This window comes from Lissotriton helveticus, chromosome 9, assembly GCF_964261635.1.
Source record: "Lissotriton helveticus chromosome 9, aLisHel1.1, whole genome shotgun sequence".
Lineage (NCBI taxonomy): Eukaryota > Metazoa > Chordata > Amphibia > Caudata > Salamandridae > Lissotriton > Lissotriton helveticus.
This window is the reverse complement of record NC_136070.1, coordinates 1,068,797,304-1,068,814,242: the sequence shown is the minus strand read 5'-3', so window position 1 is coordinate 1,068,814,242 and position 16,939 is coordinate 1,068,797,304. Positions and strand designations below refer to the sequence as shown.

Below are 16,939 nucleotides of genomic sequence, written 5' to 3'. Positions count from 1 at the left end.
ATGCTTATGACTATTGATGAGGATCCCCTGGAAGAGAAGGATTAGTTACTTACCTGTAATCCTAGTTCTCTTCCAGGGGTATCCTCATCAAAGTCATAAGCAACCCTCCCGCCTCCCCGGGCAAAGGACTTTGTTTATTACATAGGAGATGTTTTTTAACCTGTTATTACCATGGTTTGGTTTTCAGTCTCCGAAAAGAACAACTGACCTAACTGTAACCCCTGAGGCATGATGGGAAGCTAAGGGCAGAGGTGCCTTAAAGGCACAGCGTCAGTTTTAGTGCATTCAGCTACAGGTTAGCTTTTCAGTCTTTTTAGACTGGGGATTTGCAATGCAGCCTGGGAGCTGTATATGTTTACAGTGTGTTATGAGAATTTCTACTGTTTTTTAAGCATTAAAACAGTTTCTAAACAAGCATTGGTGTTGTTTCTCATGTTTCTAATACAAAATACACTGTATGGTGGAAATTCTTCACAGCATATTACAGCTCTGTTGTTTTATTTGGCTGCAATTGCTTGTTTTTATATATATATATATATTTATATATATATGTCTATATATATGTGGGGCACATATAATATATTGTTTCCGGGGTCCCGCGCATGGGCGGGAATATTCTAATGCTTATGACTTTGATGAGGATACCCCTGGAAGAGAACTAGGATTACAGGTAAGTAACTAATCCTTCCCAGGTGCCCCGGGGTTCACCGGCGCACCGGTCACATCACAGCCTGCGCCCGGGGGCGCTACTAAACAGCGGAACGCCTCCCGCCCCGCGGGACGCGCGCAGGCAGTGCCGGGAGAAGCCCGGGACAAGCCCGGGACAAGGGCGGGGCCGTCTGTGGCCGTCCGGGGCCAGAGGAGGCCAGGCTGGGCCACTCCACTGAGACTTTACCATGGGTAAGAGGAAGCAGCTATCACGGGTCGATCATGAGGGCAAAAACGCTAAGATTCCCAGGAAATATGAATATCATATCTTACTTGACATCAGCCGTGGGGGTTTTAACGAAAGAAATAGCTAGTGCAGAGAAAGAACTTGGGTTGGCTTCTGCAGAGACCGAGTCAGCATTAGAAAGCGAACACTGCCCCAGGGTCCCGCTTGAACCAACGATCATGATCTCGAACCCCACTTCCATAGTAGAGGCGACGAATGTACACCCAAGTTCTCCACACTTGCCCCCGCCCCACACGGATACACCCCCTTTGGCTACACCTTTGAATCCCACACATATTCGCAGGCACATGAGAAAACCATCTAGAAGGAAAAATCCCAAGGACAAGCCTGCAAACTTGGATGTTAGCCTAAGGGACCATGTTAGCAAAATGGTTGAGGATTTATTTGTATCAAGATTGGAGCCAGCACTGGTAGCCATCGCGAAAGACATTGTGGACACGTTGAACACTTGCGTAGCAGGGCTAATGTCCAAATGTGAGAAAATCGATGTTTTTTTGAAGCAACACTCGGGGCACAAGGGGTCACCGGTTTACTTCAATAAATCCCCCACTAAAGAGTCCATGGGCAACATGAGGAATAGGGCTCCAGAACCTCTAAGGGAAATAAGCCCGGTTAAAGTAGACCATCACCGTGGGCGGGGGGCTACGAGGGCTGGTTCAGCGCACTGTAACCCTGGTACTAGCAATAGGAATAATATTATTATTATTAATATTATGCGTTCTTATATAGCGCTCTATTACACGTAGGCATCTCGGCGCTTGCCTTGGGAACCCGTCCTGGCTTTTTCCCTGTCCGATACCCGTACTGGGCATCCCCAAGGTGAAAGCCAGGCATCCCGCCGCGGGGGGGCCGTAGTGGAGATTAAGCAGCTAATGCCCAGAGCTGCAGAGTGTGAACCCGTGATTCGAGTAGGCACCGAAACGAGAATTATCGAGTCCGTGGATATTTGGGCTCAAGACCCTGCCACGTCGGGAATTGAACCCTGGTCCCGGGTCTGACCTCTGCTTCAGGGTCTGCCTCCTCTAACCAGTGAGCCACACTTCTCCACAACCAGTGAGCCACACTTCTCCACAATATCAACTTAGATGAGCATATGCTGGCTCCTTATAGGGAAAGTTTTTTGGAGTTGCCACCGGAGGCGGCCCCTCTTGTGGCTGTCTTCACAGGAGTCCCCCCAACAAGGGCAGGCTCAAATGAAACAACCCATGATCTCATGTTGTTTGCCGGGGAATGGTGTTCTCAGTTTAGTAGTGGAGGTACAGACATCATGAGATCTGTTATTATGGCAAGGAGGGTTAGTTGGGTGGGGCGCTGTTTAAAATCCATCCCAGGGGATTGCGTGGTGGTAAACTTCAATAACCAGGCCAGTGCTGAGAGATTATTTTGGGATGCTTCAGCTTTGACAAATAAGGGTATTAGACCTCTTCCCCTGGGGTTCTTTTATCCACCAACCAGGCCGTCTAGGCCTTTTGGTAATCCTCAGGTGCTACAACGGGAACATGTCCCTCGCAATAGTCAACAGCCACTAGGTCACCAGCCCAATAACGGCACACATTATAGAACCACACAGGAACCAGTAAGGGGGGCGGATGGGGGTCTTGCTGGTAATTCCCCTATCTCTCAGCCCAGCTGGGCACCTATCCTTGACCTAGGTCTGTCTAATCGCTTCTCTCCCCTGTCCCCGATGGAGTTGAATGATTGACTACCTTGCGGACCGGGTGAAGAGAAGGTTGAGGCAGACATGCACCCACCCGTATGCAAATTTCTGACATGGAATGTGGCGAGTATTAGATCCAAAGGTACAGACCCTATCTGGTTGGATTTTATTAGGCAGTACGATATCCTTGCCTTCCAGGAAACCTGGGACACTTCGCACAGTTTTTTATTGGATGGCTACCTTAGCTTCGCTATCCCCACCGTCCCTGGAACAGTGGGTAGTCCTAAAGTGGGCTTGCTCGTCCTGTTTTCGCTTAATTTGGTAGGGGTTTTCAAACACGTAGAAGCTGATTCAAAGAATTTCCTAATAATTGAGTGGACAGTTTCAGATCAGCAGAAATTTTTACTTATCAATTTTTATAACTCCAGGGATGGTTCATCTCAAAATGAGCACCTTAGGACCCTGGAGCACTATCTGTCAGTCTACAATCAGGAGCAGTCTTCCGCCCCAGAGGTGCTACTTCTGGGAGATTTTAATATACACCCTTGCTTGTGGGACTGTTATAGTGGCGAGTATGGAGGGTCACCCGGGGAGGGAGTTCCCCATTTTGAGCACAGTAAAGAGGGGGAGGCCCTTGAGGCCCTCCTCTCATACATGAACTTATTTGAACCAGGTATTGGTGCGGGAGAGGAAAGAGCCGCTACCTTTATAGAGCGAGGCGCAAACTCCGTTATTGATTATATTTTTTTATCCCCTGTGGTTCTAGCTAAATCCTTAACCTATAGAGTAGTGACCTCAACTTTTAGCGACCACAACCCTGTTCTGCTTGAGACTGATCTTGGCGTCTCTAGGGCGCAAAGTGATTCAAGGGGGTGGGGGGGCGCCGAGGCTCCTATCGACCACTAATCAGGGGAGACGAATCAAATGGAACAGGGTTGTCCTTGAAGTCTTTTTTGAGGTCCTTGCCACCAAATGTGAGGCCAATCTGGCCATCTGCTTGGATGGCACTGCTGCAGAGGCCCATGTTGTGGAAGCCTATGTTGCGGTATGCAAGCAGATCGCCAAAGATCTAGAGATGGGCGATATTACACAACTGAGGAAGGCCATTAAATGGTTTGACAACAACTGCTCAAAGGCCCATAGCGCCTTACTTAAGGCGCTTAAGAATAAGCCAAGGAACAGAGCTTTAATAGCTCAACTCCGCAAGGAGTACAAAATTGCTATTTGCTCTCGCAAACGCCACATTAAGGAGGAGGCTTGGGAAAACCTTCAATCCGCTGATGTATTAAGAGATAGTAGCAAATTTTGGGCCATCATTAATCAGCCTTTTTTCTCAGAACAAGAGAACCTAGATACGGACTGCATGATTCCTGACGACAGATGGCTCCAACATTTTGAGAGCATTTATGACCTAGATCAGAGGGGATTAACACCGGCCCCCACAGCTGTTGAACAGCATGCTTTACCGCTAAGGTTTGACTCAACTGAGGTAGAAAAAGCAATTAGAGAGACAACTAGACACAAGGCTCCAGGCCCAGATGGGGTACCTGCAGATTTGTATATTACATATCCCCAGTTTTGGGCTAAGATCTTGTCCAATGTGTTTAATGCGATATCCACAGCTGTCTTCCCTCCCTCTTGGTCCTCCTCTGTGATTGTACCGATTTTTAAGAAGGGGAATAGAGGGGACCCCTCCTGTTATAGGCCAATCTCATTGCTTGTCTCTGCCGTTAAAATCTTGGGCAGGGTCATTCTCCAGAGAGTGGGGGATTGGCTTACGGGCAGGGGGTGCTCTCTAACCTTCAGTACGGTTTCAGAGAACATAGGGGTACTATGGACCAATGCCTAAACTTACACCTCCTTATTAGCAAATATACTGTGGCCAGGGAGGGTTATTTATATTTAGGTTTTATGGACCTTTCCTCGGCATTCGATTTAGTCAACCGCTCAAAATGATGGTTTATTTTACACGAGGTCGGTTTAGATGCATCTCTGGTCAATTTTTTGAGGGATCTTCACAAAGACCTTTCTGCCTCTGTTAGGGTTACAAGGGAAGGCCGGCGTACCAGGCAATTCAGTTCTAGAAGTGGGGTCAGACAGGGTTGCATACTGGCCCCTCTTCTTTTTACTATTTACATCAACGCCCTTGAACAATCTCTAGGTACGGCTACACTGGATACTCCGCGTATAGGGGGATTGGGTATCCTGGTCCTCCTGTACGCGGATGATGCCGTTTTGCTCGCGCGCACGAGCTTGGGCCTACAGAAGCTACTGGACCATTTCGGCAGCTTCATGGAAGCCCTGGATTTGAAAGTTAACATCGCAAAATCCCATGTAATGGTTGCCGGCACACGGAGTAAGAAAACAAAGGTTAAAACATTCAGGTGCAACAGCAAGGAACTGACGAGGGTGCCTTCCTTCTCCTACCTGGGAGTACTATTCGACGAGAAAGGCAATTGAAGTTGAAGAGTAACGTGGTCACAAGTTCTTCGATGGCTCTTTTGAACTTCTCCAAGAGATTGGGAGCTAGACCCATGGAGGCCATGCTAAGGATTTATACGTCTAAGTCCCTGGTGATCGCTTCCTATGGTGCGGCAATTTGGGGCTATGTGGATTCGAACAAAATATAAATTGCGGAAAACAGGTTCCTTAGATCTCTGCTGTCACTACCGCAATCATCCCCCACATTCTCAATTCACTCGGAGGTAGCACTGGGCTATGTTACAGATCTCCTAAAAATGGCCCCACTGATTTGCTGGGCAAAAACCTGGCTAAAGGAAGAGATTACCCTTAACCATTTAATCCTTAAGGATTGTTTGGCTCTAGAAAAGGCAGACAGGATCCCATGGTTGGCGTATGTTAGAGCGGCATGCGCCAGGCTGGGCCGACCTGATCTGTTTACTTCACCACAGGGAATTATAAAGGAGGACATAGGGTGGATCAAACATAACTTTTGTAACCTGCTGGAGGCAGAAAGGGAGGTGCAGGAGCTGAGAAAACCAGTGGTGAGAAGTATTTATGGCCTATCAACCTCTCCATTCATTGAACCGTATCTGATGTGTGTCACCAAGCCCTTCCATCGATTTTTATTGGTCAGATTTCAGTTCAATCTCATTCACTTTATATTGGGTGTATTTCCTAAATGGGGGAAACCTGAGGACGTAGCGCCATGTTCCTGTGATAACTTTTCCTCACAGGACACACTCCATTTGGTAAGGTTCTGTGATCATTACTCAGAGGCGCTTAAAAATTTTGTATATCCAATGTTGCGTGATGCTGGTTTCGTACAAGTAAGGCCCGCTCTCACATATCTACAAATGCTTGGTTCCGTACAGGTTACTTATAGTGTGACTAGCTTTTTGGCGGCCACAGCCCGGGTAAACAAAAGAAGACTCCTCTAAATATAATCATTCAGTGGGATTAAAAGGGGATCATGGTTTTAACTTGAATTACTAAATGATGCACTTTATACTAGATCCAATAGCCGCTGGTTAAGGGTCTTTTTACATTGAATTTTACATATTTATTGATTTTAGATATTGCATTTATGAAATGTAAAAATTGAATGCTTGTTTTCTATTTTCTTTTTCTTAAACATTTTAAAGTGTGGAGGCTTATGTTCCTTGTATTGTCTTTTATGATGTTAATTAATCGAAATAAAACATTTTTGACTGACTGACTGACTACAATGCACGGTCGCTTGGACTTTTTGTGGTTAAGAATTTTTTTGACAAATCTGGTAAATTACTTATCGGTTAAAAAAAAAAAATAGGTGTTGGTGCCCTCAGTCATCTTTCCATTTAAAAACTCTTGGAGGCCACAAAATGACTTGCATGGGAACCTAGCTGAGGAATATCCTCACTGTAGAACTACAGTCCATCACCTCATCTGACTGCTCTAACCCAGATTCAAAAGATATTGGCTTTGGTCTTCGCTTCTACCCCGTTGCCTAGAGATGGCCTTGGTCATCTAGCCTCTCTATCTAAATATTCTCAGCAATTGCCTTTTAACTTGTGCAACCTATCTTGTTTGTCTAGATTGTATGCCTCTTCTTTGAAAAGGATTCATATAATGTGCAACATGCAAGAAATTTAAGACAAATGTTACATATATGTTTTGTTCTAATTAAACAGGTGGTCTTGGTCTATCAAATACAATGTATGCTCGACTTGGGGAAATAACTTCTCTAGATGGGGCCATTGCTGTGACTCTGGCAGCACATCAAGCCATTGGACTTAAGGTACATATTTCAAATCAAGAAGATGGCATTGCAGCAGACTAAATATGACTCATTTCATGTAAGCTAACAGTAGTGTCTAGTTGTGGCCCTTAGTATTGTATCATCCTTTGGTTGGTCAATTTGAATGATTTCACTAGGTTAGTTTTTAATTGATAGACACTATATTATGTTTGCTGCTACTTTGTCCATTTTGCCACAGCCCTTATAATGTTGCTAACCATTTTGTCTCAACATTCCCCAAAGCATGCAAAATAAATGTCAAAACAAGATGAAATACCAATGTGATTGTGAATACGCTGTTAAACTCTGGGCAGTATTTCATAAGTATCACAGGCTCTATGCACAATATGGCTCTAGAAACGTATTCTGATGCTAAGAGGGGTGTATTTATTTCACTTATGTCTAACAGAGGTTCTAGAGGTAGGGCATTTTGTTCCTGCTCGAAGTGAGGCTATTAGTGAGTCTGTGGTTAGGACAGTTACTATGTCTTTGTGCCCTTGAGCAGAAAATGCATAATTAGCGCTACATGTGAGCTGATGAGATTGTTTTTGGTCTTTGCACCTATTCACCCTTGATTTTTACTACTATTTATGACTTCCTCTTTGCACCTTTTTGTGTTTATCTGCTATTGGAGTAACAGCTTGCTTACTGTGCAAATGGCAGAAGGTATCAGTAGTGTGTGCAGCACTTCGCTGTCGCTGTTGACACAACAGTGGCACCACAGTAAGCTGGCTTGCCTCAAACCCTACTGCTGGTGTGCTTCAAGTACCATGGCTTATCGTTGCCAGCTGAACACATGATATTGCCATGCCATTAGGGTTTGGGGGATTTTTCGTGAGCCGTACCCTTGTGCACCAGTAGGTGGCACCTTTTGGCTCCACGTGTGTCGTCTGCATTATCTGCACCAGTAGTGACATCCGCGGCACCACCAAGGTGCGCTGACTTCCGTTCTTTTCTTTCCACGCCAGCCAGCGCTACTCCGTAGTCACTGTTTGACTGGATTTTTTTGACATTTTTCTGAGTGTTTTTGAGGATTTTCCTCCTGATGTGTTGGCGATGTCATCTAGAAAGACAGAATTCAAGCCCTGTGGCTCCTGTCACTGGCCGATGTCTGCAATAGACCAACACCTGTCTGCCTGAGGTGTTTGGAATGCGACCATGACCCAAGTCATGCTCCAATTGCTGTGCCATGAACCTGAAGGCTTTGAGACAGTGGTCACTATAGCTCATGGCGGCCAGGCATGAACTCCGCATAAATCAAGGTCTCGGTTGAGAGGAAGGTGCTGGGCGCATGCCGCGGAGTCTGAGGTCATCGTTCCATTCCAAGTCCTCGGGACATATGGGTAAGTCAAGGCACATGAGAAGAAAAAGTCTAAGAGAACTTCAACTGATCCTCATCCGTCGGTCGACGAGATGAGAGAGGAGCGTTGACACTCAAGGCCTGGCTTCGTGGTAGAGCATGTGCCAGGGATGACTTCACGCCTCCCTGACTTTCTGGGAGCCGGAGCGACCACCGCCCAACTAGAAGAGTTCTGTGAGGCCACACGCCTCATTTTTGGTTGGCCGGACCCCTCCGGCGCTTTTGGGTCCCATCTGGATCAGAATTTGGGATGTGATACCGATGTTTAGCCTGTATCCTGGATTTCGATGAGGCAGACCCTGAGGCTGTTTGGACTCATCGCCTCCTGTATCCTGTTTGTGACACATGCCCGATGGCATATGTGGGCCCTGTGATGGGACTAGAACTTTCAATGGGAACCGCATCAGGGGAACCTCTCCGACATGGTCCAGATCTCGGAGGGAACTGCGAAAGATCTGCAGTGGTGGCTAACGAATTGGTCGGAGGCAGACCCCTCTGCTTTCCACAACCAGATCTCACAGTAGTGACAGATGCGTCACTCCTGGAATGGTGTGGCCATCTGGAAGAGGTGTAGATCAGAGGACTCTGGTCTCCAGCAGAACTCGGACTCCACATCAGCCTACTGGAGCTCCGCGTGCTCCGACTGGCATTGAAAACCTTTCTACCCTCCTTCAAGGGAAGGCCAGTGCAGGTGTTTATGGGCAGCACCGCTGCCATGTGGTACTGCAACAAACAGGGCGGGGTAGGTTTGTGGATCCTTTGTCAAGAGGCCCTGCGCCACTGGACATGGCTCGAACAGCAGGACATATCCCTGGTGGTTCAACACCCTCAATGCCCGATGGGACGAACCTAGCTGTCGATGGCTATGGAATCATGAATGGTGCCTCCATTCTGATGTGGCGCAAGGGTTCTTTCCACCGTGGGGAGAGCTTTGGTTAGATCTGTTCGCCTCTGTTGAATGCACAACTTCAGTTGTTTTCTGCGCTGGGGTTTCTAAGGTGGTTCTCGCTCGGAGACCCTTTTCATCTTGAGTCGAGCTCAGGTCTCGTGTACGCCTTTACCCATACCACTCATGTCCAGAGTTCTCAAGAATCACCCGGCCAAAGTCATCCTTGTGGCTCCAGACTGGACATGGAGAGTTTGGTATCCTGAGCTACTGAGCATAGCCATCGATCCTCTGACCAGGCTGCCCCTTAGGGAGGATCTTCTGTCGCAGCAACAGGGGAGGGTTCTGCACCCAAACCTGTCCACTGTCTGCTGTCTTGTGTGGAGATTGAGCAGCGACAGTTGACCGCTTTCGACTTTCCTCCTGAAGTCTGTAATGTCATCTTGGCAACCAGGTGTCCCTCCACCAAGACCGTATATGCCTGCAGTTGGAAGAAATTTGTGGCATAGTGTGTGGAAAAACCGATCAATTCCCTTTCTGCCACCCTTTCAGAAGTATTGTTAGTCATTCTTTCCTTTGCCCAGCAGGGCTCTCCTCTGGGGACTCTTAAAGGCTACCTGTCTGCCCTTTCTGCGGCTGCCTGACCAACCCTCCTTGTTTTTGTCCCTATTATACATAAGTTCTTAAAGGGTCTTGTCTAGCTCTTCCCTTCCTCACCATTTCTTATGCCTCAGCAGGACTTTAATTTGGTTCTGACTTTTTTTAATGTGTGCCGCTTTCGTGCCTGTACATAATTGTCCCCTCATGCTTCTCACAATCAAAATAGTCTTCATTGTGTTGATTACATCTGCCTATAGAGTGTGTGAGCTGCAGGCCTTATCATCTAAGCTTCCTTACCTCTGAGTCTATCCTGACAAATTGTTGCTTGACACAAGGGTCTCCTTTCTCCCAAAAGTGGTCACCCCATTTCATGAAGGCCAGTCTATCACACTGTCTACCTTTTATGCTCCTCCTCATCCCTCTAAAGAAGAGGAACAACTCTACCATCTGGACTCAAAAAGAACGTTGTTCTACCTTGATCACTCAACTCTTCGTGGGATATTATGGTGCAAAGAACGGTCGGGGTGCAGAAGCAAAACATCTCTAGATGGGTCGTGCTCAGCATCAAAATCTGCTATGCACTGGCAAAGAAGCAATCTCCTGAAGCCTTGTGATCTCATTCCATCATAGCTAAAGCTGTGATCACTGCGTTAGCACCCAGTGTTCTGTTCCTGGATATCTGCCAGGCAGCATCATGGGAATCTCTGTTCATGGCTACCGAACATTACTGTCTGAACAGTAATGTCCGTAGGCATGGGAACTGCACCCGTTCGTCTTGCAGGACTTCCTTGTTTGAAATTGGTCCGCAGACCCACCTCCGGGGAGATATTGCTTGGGTATCTATTCAAAGGTAAGGAATGTGCGGCTAGAAATCTCTATCGGATGAACAAGTTACTTACCTTTGGTAACACCTTACCTGGCAGAGACTATGTCTAACCGCAGATTCCATACCAACCCACCCCTCCTCCCTGCTCTGCGAACGGATTTCTAAGGACAAGGCTGACCCCTTTCTGGGCTTTAGTTTTCCACACCAGTGGTCAGTGTTCTTCATGGCTGCGCGCTTCTGGTGTGGAAAGTTGTGAAAAAAACTGATGTCACCAGTCCTGGGTGGTGCCTATATAGGTGCAGTGAATTTCACTTCCGGTATGGATCATGCCGATGACTCACGTGGAGCCGATCAATGGCAACGACTGGCGCACAGGAGCACTGCTCACGAAAAACCTTCCAGATCCAGTCTGACGCCTAGGTAAATTCAAAGGTAAGGAATCTGCTGCTATAGTCTCTACCAGAGAAGGCGTTAGCGAAGGTAAGTAACTTGTTCTTCTTTAACTACACTCTGAGGGGTGCCCTTCTTTAGCTGGACAGCTCCATAACAAAATCCCCTCAAAGGCCTGGTTTGATTTTGAGAGTCTGTACCCTGAAAACCAGAGAAGGATAAGGCGGATTAAATTCTTCTCCAAGTTTAACTTCATTATGAATTTCTGCAAAGCCATCTTTACAGAACAACAATAGTACATTTTGTAGAAGTTCAATCTTACAACCCACCAGGTTTCAGAGCTCTACAACCTACAATATTTTCTACAAGTTCATCAAATTATTTTGCTTGGTTGTTTCTGTTATCATATGCTGTTGCTTCAAAAGGCATTTGTCTGTTTCTTTCAGCCAAAGCCATGCATGCAGAGATGCATTTAACTTATACAGTCATGTTGAAATGTCTTGGTTGTTTTTAGACATTCTCTAACTTAGTCCGATTATTTAGCATTGATGCTAATTGTGTGTACATGCTTGAAATGCTTATGAAACTCAGTAAAGAATATTTTGAAACAAAACTGACATAAGTGGTACAACATGCGTTTTCTAGAAGTGCAGTGAAGCTCTTGGCTATTCATTATGCTGCTTGCTTTGTTCGCCACATTTATGTTCTAATTAAATTCAGTTTTTTTAAAAACACTACATGTTCACGTCTGTTTTTCTTTCTTTTAGGGGCTCTTAATTGCAGGCAATGATGCACAGAGAGCGAAGTACCTGCCAAAGCTTGCATCTGGGGAGCACGTAGCAGCTTTCTGCCTTACCGAGCCAGGAAGGTAAGCAGAACTTTGATTATCCATTTTGCAGTGAACAGATGCCCTAACAGTATAGATCACACAGGTGAACCAATATTGCATTAAAAAGGTGGAGGGTGGCGTTCTTGTCCTCTCTTACCATGAAGCTCCTAACACTAGTCTTTTAACAGCTGCTTTCACTTCACTCTTTGTTGCCTTTAGTATTAAAATTAGTGATGCTGCTTCTAGGAAAAGAATGAAGAGCAGGAACCACACTGCTGCTGCTGGGACTCTCCTGAGGCGACTGTGCGTGGCAGCCCTTGGCCGAAGATAACTGGTTTGAAGAACTGGCTTATGCCAGTGGTCTGGACACTCTCTACCTAGTGTGGCTATGGAGGAAGGGGCTTAATTTGCCATAGTGGTGGGAAGGGCAGCTGAGATCTTGGACCTTGTGCTTCCCTCAGTGGCAGTCAAGACCAATGGCTTGACCAGTGCTTCAATGCCACAAAACCTCATCTACTCTTTTAATGAAGCCCTCACTGGTGACCTGGTCTAAGTCTTGCATGGGCGCTCATGTACACAGGATGATTACCTGCGCCATGGCTGCATTCCTTGGGATCCAGCCTACCTACCCAGCACCTCACCCCGGAGAGACAGTCGCCCAGGCCTCCCCGACCCAAATCAACTCTAGCTCGTTCCCTACCACATCACCAGATAGGGAATCCAAGAGGCTAGACACCTTTGGCAAGAGGATATTCTCTTCCACCAGCCGTGTACTGCGGTCCATGAACACTGCTTGCCTCCTACACCGGTATGGAACTCTGATGCACAAGAGCTGCCCATGGTCTCGATGGAGGCCTGAACCATCTTGAACCAGACTATTGCGGAAGGCAGTGACGCAGCAAAGTTCATGATACTCTGCGGACTTGACACAACAGACTTGCTAGGTAGAGCGATTGTTTCGTCTGTGGCACTTTGTTGCCGAGCTTGGCTGAGGTCAGCTAGCTTCTTGGGGGTTGTCCAGGCATCCCCTATGGACATGCCCTTTGACGGCACTCACCTTTTTGGCGACCAGGCAGATTCTGCGGTTGAGCGCTTTAGGACAGTAGGGCTTTCCATGACTCCACACCAGCCCCGTTACACCTGTCAGCCATGTGGTGGTCTTTCCCGAAAGTGTTTGCCTTACTCTTCCAGTTTTGCTGATCTCTTTTTTGTTGGCCTTAGGAGTTTGTGCAGTTTACTGCTGCTGACCAGTGCTAAAATGTCTGCTCACTTCCTAAAACATGGTAACATTGGCTTGCACCCAATTGTCACATTTAATTTAATTATAAGTCCCTAGTAAAGTTGTACTCCATGTACCCGGGGCCGGTAGCACTAATTGTACCACCCATTTAAGTAGTTTGTCAAACATGTATCACGCTTGCCATCTCAGCCTGTGTGGGCAGATTTAACCTGACATTTTGACCTGGCAAAATAACTCCTTTGCCTGGCTTAAACCTTCCTTTTTAATGCATATAAATCACCACTATGGTAGGCCCTATATAACCCAATGGATGGATCGAGTGTATTAAAAAGAATTGGACATGTTCCTTTACCTTTTGCATGTCCTACTAGTGAAAACGTCTTTTTTCACTACTGCAAGGCTTACCTTTCCCATAGGATACCATTTGAGTTTCCTTATTAGATTCTATAAGTGATAATTTCAATTGCGGGTACATTGGGGGGAGGGGGAGTCGATTTTGGGGTCTAAAGAATTGTAATTTAAAACCACCTTTAATGGTTAAGTTGAATTTTAAGGCTCAGTTTGGAAAATGCCACTTTTAGAAAGCTCTCTCAAAGAACGTGGGAGACCCAATATACCCTTGTAGGCTTGGGCAGTAGTTAGTTCAAGTAAGGGGTGGCTACAAGGGATTTAGTTTATAGATCAGTGGGGGTATATATGGTAGTTATTCGTAGGTTCTTTCAATAAATTGAACCAGATGTATCCACAGGATTACTCAAATATAATCACCGATTTTCATACAAATCAAAGAATATAGTCAAGAGAAGAAATACACAGCAAAGAAAGGTTATGTTTCTAATTTTTGTATTAAGATCAATCACAGAGAAAATTCATGGGGACAAAACATAGAACAAAACTCTCACATAATTATTTGCACAGAAGGACACCATGATACATTTATGATTTTGGTTTTTCTTCATATATTAATGAAGTTGATGGATTGTTATGAAATGACCAGTTGATTCAGATATACTGCTTTTCGTGACTTTTATGTGAAAGCTTTGTTCTATGTTTTGTCCCCATGAATTTTCTCTGTGATTGATCTTAATACAAAAATTAGAAACATAACCTTTCTTTGCTGTGTATTTCTTCTCTTGACTATATTCTTTGATTTGTATGAAAATCGGTGATTATATTTGAGTAATCCTGTGGATACATCTGGTTCAATTTATTGAAAGAACCTACGAATAACTACCATATATACCCCCACTGATCTATAAACTAAATCCCTTGTAGCCACCCCTTACTTGAACTTTTAGAAAGCTGGCATTTTCTCGCCTTAAACATTTGGTGCCTGGGCCACATGATTAGGGGTAACTGGAATTTGGCCTTTGTATATTACTCCCAGTAAGACAAAGAGGAAGTAGGTTTTGACATGATGGGCCATCTCTGACTTGATCGCTGGGAGGAGCTGTCACCTACCAAAACTACACATCACAAAGGCTATGACTCAGCACAATCTCAAAGGAGTTCTCCCTAGTTTTTTATCTCCCTAGACAAGCAAGGGCCAGGGTAGGGAGACAGGAAATTCCAAACACAACTGGAGGTGGAAACCTCCCAAATCTTCTTGTATTTTAAAGCTGGCACCCAGTATTAATAGTGGACCCTCAGCCCCAACTCTTCAGTACACCTCTGGACCTTTGGAAGACTCCGGAGGATTGCTAGACAGCTCTGCTGCAAGAACGACTGCTACTGCGCTGTCCTGCTACTTTGCTACCTGAGTGAAGAGTACTGAACCTGCATCCTGAACCCAGGACAAATAGTGACTCAATGGGCTGGTTAGTTCGCCTCCTGATAAGAGCTTTAAGGACTGGGAAGGCTCCAACCACCTTGAACCCATCACCTGGACTCTACCTCCTCTGAGTCTTCACCCCAAAGTGGTGCCACCCCAGTCCTTGACCCTTGGAAGGGGGTCTGAAGGAGCTCGGCCAGCCCAGATGTGGTCTCTTGGGCAGAACCGATGTAGCGCAACACATCTACTCGCAGCTCATCATCAGAACACATACTCTGAACTGGACCTCACATCGTAGCTCGCAGCTCCTCTGATCCACTGCTGCACAATGCATTCCCATGAAGGACTCTGCAGCACAATCCTCCGTCGATGGCATCCTTGACGACAACGTAGGACCTAGCCATCAATGTGCGAAGGGTGGAGGTTCTGAGAGACAGGAGACAGTATAACTACTGTGAGGTGTCATCTGGTGTACTTAGAGAAGGTCATCCCTAATACAATTCACCAGGTCTTAGTCTCAAACAACTGTGAAAGTCACTACCCAGTGGCTTTGTTCCCTTTGAGTTGGGGCGGAGGGTTCTCTAAACGTCGGCGTGAGCCCTGCCATACCTTTAGATTGTCTGTTCGGCAACGACCTAGAGAACATTGTCAGAAGAAAGTAGAGCTCAAGTCTCACCTGGATATCTTTGGCTTGCCTGAATGGATCTGTATGGCCACCAGGTCCATGGCTACCCATGAGCGGAGTCAAGAAAGCCTGGAGCCTGAAAAAATGGCCCAGGCAGCTGCCAAGAAGGAGGAAAGGCAGAGTGCGTGTGAAACCAACCCCTAAAATTCTCACAGTCCAGGTTGATGGGGTACCTGAGGAGGTCGCACTGGAGTCTATCAGACACTGCTGCCCTAGGAGACCTGTCTGAGCTTGTTTGATGGCAAGTTGATAGTGGACCAATCAGGGAAGAATTCTGCAAAGTGTGGAAGGAATACCTCATGCTGGAGGACTTGAGGCAGCAAGCCGAGGCTCAGGCAGCGGGGGATAACTCTGAAGACGACCTTCTCTATTAGGAGAATAACCTCCTGTATAGTGAGCCTAAGGTTCCTGGACCTGGGGCAGCCCGTGTGCTGGTGGTCCCGCATTGTTACAGGACCTTCCTACTGGGGTTGGCTCATGGTATACTCCTGGCAGGGCAAGACCTTTGCCAGGCTTTTCTCCCACTTCTATTGGCTCTGGATGAAGACCGCTTCAGATACATTCTGGAGGGCTTATCCCACTTGCCACGCTAGTGGTAAAGCAGGGTAAACACCGAAAGCACCTCTTGTTCCCTTGCCTGTCGTTGGAACTCCCTTTGAAAGGGTAGGCATTGACATTGTTGGTCCCTTGAACCCTAAAACAGCCTTAGGCAGCAGGTTCATCATTGTCTTGGTGGACCACACCACATGGTACCCAGGGGCCATCCCTCTGAGGTCGGTGACTGCACATACGGCGGCTAAGGCCCTGATGGAGATTTCTACCCACAAGGAAGTGGTGCCTGACACTAACTTCAGGTCGGAGTGCATGTAGTCCATGTGGGATGAGTGTGGGTAACCTTTAAGTTGTCCACACCCTCAAACAAATGGGCTTGTTGAGAGCTTCAACAAGACTCTCATATGGGCCTGCCATAAGGCAGAAGTGAGTTGTCCTGTTACCAAGCCTGCTATTTGCTGGCAGGGGAGGTACCACAGAATGAGGGTGGTTGTATCTCATTTGAGCTCCTCTATGGGCATCCTGTTAGGGGACCTCTCGGCATTTTGTGAAAGGGGTGGGAGAAAGCTCCCACGAAGCCCCCTCAGGATATAGTCAGCTACGTGTTGGCTCTCCATAGCCAGATGCACCTCTTCTGGTAGAAGGGTAAAGAATATCTTGAGGTTCAGTCAAGAACTAAGGAAACACTGGTACAACCAGAAGGTCACGATGGTAGAGTTTCAGCCTAATCAGAAGGTGCGGGTCATGGAGCCTGTAGAGCCCAGAGCTCCCAAAGACCATTGGACAGGCCATTTGAGGTGAAGGAAGGGAAGAGGATGACACCTACCTAGTAGGTCACATGCCCCCTAGAAACCCTTCAAAAGTGCACCACATAAACCGCCTCAAACCACACTTTGAGAGGTCTGAGGTCACCATGCTCCTAGTGACAGATGATGGAGTGGAAGAGGA

The 16,939-nt window shown here is 46.7% G+C and overlaps 1 protein-coding gene across 1 annotated transcript in view; it reads left to right on the top strand.

The window, feature by feature from the left end:
• The window catches only part of ACAD9 (acyl-CoA dehydrogenase family member 9), a 360,785-nt gene that overhangs the window by 71,594 nt on the left and 272,252 nt on the right, over positions 1 to 16,939 (top strand). The window contains exons 4-5 of the mRNA XM_078661437.1: positions 6,746 to 6,852; positions 11,682 to 11,782. Coding sequence (XP_078517563.1) covers positions 6,746 to 6,852; positions 11,682 to 11,782 — 208 coding nt within the window. The remainder of the gene's footprint in view (positions 1 to 6,745; positions 6,853 to 11,681; positions 11,783 to 16,939) is intronic.